General features: G+C 36.6%; 1 protein-coding gene across 1 annotated transcript in view; it reads right to left on the bottom strand.

The window, feature by feature from the left end:
* DMD (dystrophin) overlaps positions 1-9,970 on the bottom strand; it is a 1,215,125-nt gene that overhangs the window by 1,022,350 nt on the left and 182,805 nt on the right. Inside the window, 1 exon segment of the mRNA XM_035901725.1 lies at positions 4,351-4,412. Within this exon segment, the coding sequence (XP_035757618.1) occupies positions 4,351-4,412 (62 nt within the window).

Genomic DNA, 9,970 nt, shown 5'->3' with positions numbered 1-9,970 from the left:
TTTCTTTAGTCATAGGAGTATGCTCTTTCCTTTTTAGAGTGGGGTAGGGTTTTTTGGTGCTGAAATTTTCAAGTTTTCATTTTAAAATTAATTGCCATTTACAAGCTCTTTCCTACGTGCAAGTAAAGAACATTTCCATCTTCAGTAAAGCTTTCTATTTTGAAGCCTATTATGTAATGAACAACTAAAAATATTTAACAAGTGAGGCAACATAAGCCCATTTACAATGGGGTACAGGCATTGTTAATGTCATTGTTCTGGTTGTTTCAGAGTTCCAGCAGAGAGTTGCTACACTTGAGGGCTCGTGATATATTTGCATTCTGCCAAAACACATAGTTAAAATGCTATGTTTCATTTATAAACAAAGGTTTCGGTTATTTCAAATTTTAAAAGTTGAGTTCTGAGCAAAAGGTGTCATACCCAGGACTACATATATCTCTTGTGAGAGATCTAATTATAGTTCTATTATTAAAAACTAGGTTACAATACGTTCCTTTGCTATCATTACATACACCCGGCAGAAATTCATTATTTTATAAATAAACTTCTTCTGAGGACAAAGGAAAGCTCTTTCTGAATAAAATTATATTAAAGTAATATGCTCCACATTTTTAAAGTTGCTTTGAGTTTCAACTTATATCATGCCATTTAGATGGTAAACCAAGAAGGTATCACTAAAGAAAATCATGCACAATGTCTATGATTAGAAGCGGGAAGACACAAAGGTCTCTTGGATTACATTCTCCCATTTCTCCTATACTTTTGATTTACGAAGTGGTTTATCTCCCAAACCTTAAAAGCCAGCTTTTGGCCTATCTTACTGAAACAATGATGAACTGCTTATAGATGAGTCACATACTGTAATCTTTAAAGCACATATTTTCTGCATAAACCACTTTCCAGCAAGTAAAAGGAGGAGGAATTACAGAGAAACCTGCTCTTTTAAGAAGCTCTAAGAGAGACCTGCAAATGCACGTTACCCAGTTTTTCCATTTAGTGCACCCCGCTCAACCTGCCAAAAAAAGTTTGGAGACATGGCCTCACCCATAGCAATTGTAATCTTGCTGACAGTTCTGCTCACTTTCCCTAGATACCCTTTCACAGACTTCTTGGTAGAACTCCAGAGGTTCCTAGGATCTGCACATCACAGACTGAAAACTGCCAAGATGGTGTGGGTGAGAGTTATGGATTTCATGTTAGGGACTTGACTCCTTAGCTAAGAGGTAGCAGAGTTCATTGCTGAACTCAAGGCATCTGAGTCCAAAGTATCTACACATCATCCAACTACAATGCCACTGCATGCACGGCCAGAAGAAAGACTACTATTTCCCTCCAGGCTTGCGATTAAAACAATAGATAACTTTTCCCCCCACAAATAAAAAATCTGTGTTGTTTCTTAAATTATGCATAAATTAGAAAGTTATTTTTCAGTAATTTACAACTTCTGACCTTAAAAGAATTGTTTGTATTTACATCACCAGTCATCGAAAGCAACTTGCAAATATGAGTGTTTTGAAAGCTTAGTCTGAGAAGTGTAGTGAGACACAGGTACTCTAGACACTGAATTTTCAGGAAAGGAATACAGCTCTTTGGGGGGCAATGCACTATAGACTGAACACAAATGAAGATTTAGAACATTTAGAACTAAGCTTTTACTTTGACTACATAAGTAGTTGTTTCTTAACCTATAGAGGGTGGTGGATGAGTGGGCACTGCATAAAACAATTTAATTCAACCATAAATATTTTACAGTTAATTAATGACCTGGGTTTCACTATTCACAAATAAGAGAAATGAGTGTGTAATGCATTCCTCTGTCTTAATTCTGACCCCGTAGGCTAATCTGCTCCAGACAGCACCTCTAGAACCACATAGGAGTGAATACAAACCAATTCTACAATGGAAGTAATTATTTAACAGTTTTACAAAGCTAACAATGATGAGAAACTGCTAGCCAGGAGTAGCCCATTAACAGAAATCAATTCCACAGCTAGAAAAGGAGATGGATTTAAACCACTGGAAACAAGTCAGGAGAAGATGGGGGATAAGGTGTAGATTTCACATGGAGGTCTACTTTCATGTTTTCAAGACCATCTCTCCCAAAATATCTTGTCTTTTAGAAGAGTTCCATAGTTCCAGGACAGCACACAGCTATTAACTATGGCCGTTCATGTTACAGTGGAATACAAGCAGGGTCTTCTGCACTTCTGTCCTGAAAACCCTAGACAGAAATAAAGCTTACACTGTGCGTGACTGCACTAAGAGCAAACCATGCGTTCTGCATGTGTATCACAGAGGCAGCCAGCAGGTATTACTAAGCTTACCAATTGTGATTTCCTATTTCAGACCAACTATTCTGGTGTTATGCATAACAATTTTGTAGGGCAAGAGTAATTTGTCCCAGATTTAAAGATCAAGGTTTTTTTGGTAGATTGATTGTTGAAATAAGAAGACCCTGTCCAAAACACAGGTAACACATGAGGTAAAGAAAAACTTGAACCATAGTGTTTAGAAGGTTTTCCTCAAAGTCCAAAAGAAGTAGAAGGAGATAAGTACTTCTCCATTATGATTACAAATGCATGTTCACATACAACTAGAAATAGTATTTATGGAACTGAAGTAAAAGATAGCTAAAATACTATTAAAGTACACTCCACTGAACTAGAATTGGAGGAAAGACATCTATATCATTCAGATGACCGAGTGAAACCTACCATTAAAAGTATCTGCTGATAGGTCATATTTTCTAAACCCCTCATAATTCTTGTTGTTCTTCTGCAGACTTGCTCCAAGTTTCCATAAAACAATCATTTCTGAGAAAGCAATACTCTAGGAACATGTCATTTTCTTTAGATATAGAAGCAACAGTTACTCTTAGTTTTCTGTAACTATTTCAGTGACCAGAACAAGGCCTAACTGGCAATACATTTCAAACCAGCTTGTGTTAGACAACTGCTGCTGGGGCTACTTCATATATGGAACACCAAGATAAGAAACAACTCAAACTAAAAATCTCACTACTGCCAAGTAAAATGAAATAATTACATCTTTCGCCTTCTGTCAAGCACTTCCATTATCACAGCCGTAATAAATTTGCCTCTTTTTTTTTTTTGCAATAGTACTATGTTGCTGACTCATTTTGTTTGTGATTCACTGCACTTCCCAGAGCTTTGCTTTGCTTTATTATTGCCAGCCCAGTTATCCTCCCTTCTGTATGCATACATTTTACTTCTGTCCTAAATATAATACTTCACGCTTGCCTTGTAATTCATCGATCAATTTGAGACCATTTGTTCAAGATTGTATTTCATCCTGATCCAGTCCTCCAAATTGTTGGACATCTCTGCTGTAAAGATGCTGAGCGCAAATGTGTGCTGTGTAAATCACTTGAATCACTATTAGAAAATGCTCCAGACCATGGAAAAGTCCTGTGGGACTCCCTGTTTGACTGAACCACTGCTGAGCATGTTTTTCAACATTATGGTGGTCATATTCAGATTACCTTACTCCTTTTTTTTTTGTTAGTGAGGAGAATCAGATGGGACACAATCAGAAACCAAACAAAACAGGATATATCTCAGCTACTATTTCATTATTGTCTATTGCCAAATATTCCTTAGCTGATAAAATGACAGATTATGAGATTAATTTAGTTTATTACTGGCAAACACAGTTCAGTAATTATCCTCGAGGAATTTCAAAAAAGTTTAATCAAATGAATAGATTGAGCTCAATTTTTCCTGTATATTAAAGATAAAACTATATACTGCCAGTGCAGGGGGAGGGAAGGCTCCTTTAAGTTAGTTATTTGCTCTTTTTTTTCCAGTACATTTGCGATCTTTACCATTCTCAAAGAGTTGACAAAGATAACTATTTCAAAACCTATTATAATTGACTTTCATAATTTGCTGACTGGACCACACCTCTTATCTTTGACCTTGCTCCTCTCCAATTCATTTGGTTTTGTTAAATTTGTGATAGCAATTAGAAACAAGAAAAGACAAGTCCAATAGGAGAAATTCCTGCATATATTAGGAACATAACAAAGGAGTCCAACAAACAATAATACATCTGCATCACTAGCTTGAGAAAAGGCAAAGTAAATCAAGGCAGAGAACATTTTGAGAAGAGGATGGCTTCTTAAATTTCAATCCCTACTGAAAACAAGGGAATAAAACTTGGACATTTTTTTCTAATAAATCAGTCAACTGCATTCAGCAATACCTGAAACTTGTAACTGTTACCTTGGAAATTAAGCCTCACGTGATGAATATCACTTAAAAAAAAAAAAAAAAAAAACAAACAACCAAGCCAACCATATTTTGGTCTATAAAGAAAATATTTAATTACCTTTGCAAACTGTGCATTTATCCATTTTGTGAATGTTTTCTTTTGAACATCTTCCCGTTCATCTGCAAGAGTGAAAGTAAAGCACTCATTAGAATTATTCAACAAAATAGTACAATATTACTGGTTAAAGCTTCAGTCTTGGTTTGTGATATAGCTACTAATAATAATTAGGGGCACCTATTTGGATGTATTCCTTGACAATTACATCAATATATTTTTGAAAGCCTACAGGTTCCCTTCATAGTCATGGTCTATATCCTTAGCTCATCTCTCCCATTCTGTGGCATCTTTTCTTCTGGAACGAAACATGTTGCCGTCAGATCTGAAATATCCCAGTCAAATCTTTAATTTCATATAATTAGTAAAAAGCATATTACCCAATGGTTTTGGCAGCAGAAAACTGTTCTACAGCACTTTTAGAAATGTACTTGAAATAACAAGTTTATATGCATGTCCTCAAATTCCTTGAGGAAGTGAAGGCTTCTGGACCACAGTGATAGTTCTCCATTGTCAGCCCCTGCCGTATCTTATGCCTTTTCTGCCTTGCAGCTATTTACCTGTCACAATTTGTTATATATTTTTCCTCCAGTGGAAAAAGAAAACAAAACAAAACAAAACCACAACACAAATTTGTGCAGCCATACATAAAATTCCTTCCCAATTCTTTAATATGAAAAGCATTGTAGAGGGAGATGGTTATCTCAGGCCTTGATTTCTGTATCTAAGTTAGAAGTACAGTCTTGATGCAGAATGGAACTGAATATACAAAGGTGCAATTCTGATGTATTTTATGTAGGTGGAAAGGCAAAGATGCCTTCAAATTAGAACCTAGTAAGCATTTGCTCAAAAAGATCTATTAGGTATCACCCTGAAATAATACAGAAGGGCAGACCTCTTTGTATGACAAAGTCAAATCAAAATAGAATTAAAGGGCATATGTGGAAAAGGCTGCCAGAATGCTTATACTAAAGCTCACTCAGTGCTGTCTTTTGGTTTGCAGTAAAAGTCTCTACACTTCTTAAATAAAAAGGGATATTAAACTCCCATCTGAAATGTTCAGCAATTAATAATGTTAATGGATTCAGCTGAATTTGAAAGGCAGGTATGGATGAGCTACATGAGCAATGCACAGCATTAATAATGTACTTTGCTTTACCTCCCTCCACCCCTCCAAGGAGACAAGGCAAATCTTTTTGATATAAATATATCTTTTGTTCTTAAAACCTCATCTCAATAGCACTATAAAAGTGCCTTTCACAAGAATGTTTTCCATTCTCAACAATACAATATACTCATGAAAAAGTCATACAAGAGTTTGTAAGGCTACTATTTCATTATAAAAAAAATTCAGCATACAGGAAGGAGCATATTATAATTGCTTTCAGATGATCATGAATGAGAAGATTTACACAGTACCTAGCACTGTAGCACGACTGGAAACATGCCATAGGAGTCAGGCATTATATATATTCTGCCACTAATATATGAGTATTTGCTACAATAAACTTTCTAGAGTTCTACTGCTATCTATCCCAAATAATGGCTGAAAGTGATATTTGAATATCGAAGAGATTCATCAGAAAGCTAAGGCATGTGGAAGAGATGTGTGCTTTTGGTAATAAATTATGCTAACACTGTTAAAAATTTTATTTTTCCCCACAAGCATCGCTTGCCTCTTTGTTGGCTGTTAGTAAGCTGTTTATTATCTAGTTTTGACTTATTCCAGCCATATGCAATACACAGAACATGGGAAAAGGAAGATGCATTTTGTTGGTGGAAGATGCATATTCAGTCTGATGTTGTATTACAAACTTCTTCAGCAAGTTCATATAAAATATTACATATAAATAGCTATTTCTATTTAATAACCTCTGTTAAAAACACCACATGCAACCTTAAAATGGGGTAAAAGATGAGTATATAGGATTTAATATGGAAAAAAAGAGGCAAAAATGCCTCTTTAAAACTGTTCAAACTTTCTCTTTTCCACCCTAGGCTACTGTAATAGAAAATCCAGTGATATATACCAGAGATTTAACTGCTAGGCACCAATTAATTAATGTCCATAGGGCTAATAAATAACAGGGTGTCCTGAGGAAAATGAGAGTTAAACCCACAATTTGAACATATGAAACTTTGAATAAGTTTAGGCAATGCTCTGCTACCTTCGCAAATGCAAATCTATTCCACTGCTGTTATCTGAATACAGAGATCATTTCAAGCACTTTTATCTCTAGATGTTTGCCAAGTTTATACCACAGCAATTTGTTAGTGGCAGCCACCTAACCTAAAAAAGAACCAATCTTCTGGCATTATTTCCCCACAGTAAGCATGTTTTTTTTTCAAAAAAAGATGTTCTCCTAACCCAGATTTATGACTGAATACTAGATGTGGAAGCTGAATGACATTTTTCTAGGTGCTGTAGAAATGTGCCAAGAACACTCAGCTGCCATTTTCATAACGCTGTGTTTATAACAGATCCTTCAGCAGCAAGCCGATGAATGCCCTTACAGGTGTTTTTACTGTGAGTCAATAAGAATAATCAAATAGCCAGGCAGGTAATTCCTTTGGCTGTTCAAGATTAATATGGTATGTTTACTTCTTTTCTTTCAAGCTGGAAGCATTGCAGAATAGCACACTGTGTCTTTTCAGTTTAAATCTAAACATGAAACGCTGCACGGATCCTGAATTCCTTTATCGCAATAATAATGTGATCACTTCCCACAGCAAAAATATGCTTTTCTCAAAATGCTGGACACTGAGTGGAACAGGTTTAACCTTCTTTCTGTAGGCTATCAACTCAGAAAATGAACACACTGAGGCCTACAGAAAGCCTTCCAGAAAAAAAAGATATGACCTGTGAGATTTATCTGATTTTCATGCACTATAGCCTCTAGTATCACTGAACAGACCTTGTTTTAACTAGAACACATTCACAAATGGATCTTGGAGTTCTGATATATTTCTGGTAGGATGAGCATCCAGCTTTGCAACCGTGAATGCAAACGTCTTGAATTAGCTAACTGCACATTTGACTTTAAAAGTATTATTCCAGGCTAGAGCTCATAGGAAATTATGGCCAGGAAAGAAAGTGCAGTATTAATGGAGCTAATCATCTGACAAAGGACAGTTGTAATATTTAATCAGGTGACAAGGCTAATAGAGACAAGTGGTACACTAAAGAACGCTTAGGAACATGCAGTCAGGATTCAACAGAACGAAAATGCTATTATTAATGGCAAGTGGTTACCAGACAACTTTACCAGATACTTAATGAAGTATTTCATGTTTGCAACCTATTACTCATATGAAATTCCCTTCTATTTTCCATGAAAAAGACAGCATTATGTTGTCCTCCCTTAGTAAATTATACTTACTTCTCTACCCTCCCAAATCCCACCATTCTAAATAAAAATGGGAACAGCAAAAAGAAATATTTAAAAATATCTAATATGATCTAGATACTATTCTAAAAGCATACAGCAGCGTTAACAAGTCATGAAAAACCCAATACTTTTAAACAATGCGAGCTGATGAATACCAAGCAGATCTTAAATGAACCAAGGTTCAGAAACATACAGTATACATGTCACTACATTATTCCATTTGTCTGATAGAAGCCACTCCCCCCTCGAAAATATGGAGTGGGGGGAAGAATGCTTTCACTCTCTGGTGCATCCTTCCTTGTTTTTCTAGAGTATCTTCAGCCACACCTACTCAACACACCTGAATAAATAATGCTTTCATAGACTCACAGAATGGTTGACTTTGGAAGGGACGTCTAGAGGTCATCTGGTCCAACCCCACTGCTCAAGCAGAATCACCTAGATCTGGTTGCCCAGGACCACATCGAGTCTGGTTTTAGTATCTCTAAGGATGGAGACTCCACAGCCTCTCCCTCCTATAGACTGCAACATCAAGACCGCATCCTTTCCTACCATGTGCAGTCTGCCTTCCACAAATGTGGGTGGTGGTTTCCAATGCAAGTGGCTTAGGAAACTCTCCTCAAGAGTAAGTACAGCCCATTTTTGAAAATTAGCAGACTTTCAACAAAAGCGCACTAGCAGTTCAAGGATGTGGGAAACAAGCCATATCCTCAGCTTTAATTTGAGACAAACAAACCATTCTCTTTCAGGTGTCAATAAAGACATTACATAATGTGTAGAATATTTGGATCACTGCAGAGACTTGTAGCGATAGGAGGCTTGGTTGCGTGTAGAAGACTTTATGCAGTATTCAGCAAGCAGTTCCATCACAGGTTGGAACACAAACAGGAAAGAAGGAGACTTGTCTTATTCTGTCACCCAGTGTTGCCTTGAGCTGGGTTAAAAAATAATTGAATGGTTATGTTTTGTCAACCAGGAATGATCAGGAAGAAAGAAGACAAAAGAAAAAAAAAAAAGGAAAAAAGAATTGCCATATGTGAGCTGGAAACTTTGAAACAATGGTGTTAAGGCAGGTGTCAATTCCTTCATTCATGGCAACTGCAGGTTCATCAGAACACTGCATTTCAGAGAATAAAACCATCAAAATTGCTATTTGATTTTCTCGCAGCCAAATAATGCAGATTTATAAAAGGCCAGGATTTTCTTCAGTGAGTGGGAGTGAGTACCAGCAATAGTGGGAGCACCAGGAACAAAAGAGGCCACAGACAGTCATATTATTGATACTCTGGCTCCATCGACTCACTATTCTTAGAGATTTTTAGCACATTGTTACACTAGTCTGCCAGTAACTACAACTGCTGAGAAATGTTCCCTTCCCATTCTTGCTTATCTGAGGGGGAAAGAAGAAATCAATGCAATACAATGACTGAATGATATTTGAGTGGACTAGCTTTGATTTTTAGTCATTGAGGTCATCCAAGACATTCACAAGCTGACAGGAAATACAATAGAGTGCTTTGACAGACAGCCAATGATTTTAAGTCTATTGCTCATGTAAGGCAATATGTAGCATGAAATTCTTTGTCCATCTGCTATAAATACACTGATGAGCAGTATGTTGACTTTATCTGAATACTGTTAAAACCCTCAGTTCCCCGTGCTACCCCTTGAGATTTTACTGTGGAACCTGAGTCAAATCACCATAATAAGACCTTCTCAAAACACTGATGAACCTATTCAAAAGCTCAGCAGAAATAGGAAATTTCATCATCCAGAAAACCCTCATTAATATATATATAGAAAAAGTACAAGTCAGTCCTCTGAGAAATAGTATATCAACATTTTTGGAGGACATTTGGTAAGATTCAAGGCAAATTTGAAACAGGAAAGGAGCAGGGGTATTACTATACTGAAAAGACTTAATCTCAACTCTGCTCCCCCCATCCCCTCCTTCAAACACAGGAACTGAGATTGCATATGCTGCTCAGAGGACAGAAGAGAGAAGAGATGTAAGACCCAACCTACAGGATTTCTACTGACACCATAGGCCTAGATTGAACCCCAGGCTAAGAAAGCTTTGTACTGTTCTCATCTCATGGTGTTAGCTGGAATTGTTCGCTCATTATGAATGTTTAAGGGAAACTGCTTACTAACTTTTCTCCTTTTTTAATTCTTTAAGGCATTACAAGTGTTTATATAAGGTCTTGCTCTTCTGACCTAAGTTTGAGTAATTA

This window comes from Egretta garzetta, unplaced genomic scaffold, assembly GCF_000687185.1.
Source record: "Egretta garzetta isolate BGI_Z169 unplaced genomic scaffold, ASM68718v1 scaffold70, whole genome shotgun sequence".
NCBI lineage: Eukaryota > Metazoa > Chordata > Aves > Pelecaniformes > Ardeidae > Egretta > Egretta garzetta.
Note: the sequence above shows the minus strand (reverse complement) of the source record. Positions and strands in the feature narration are given on the sequence as shown.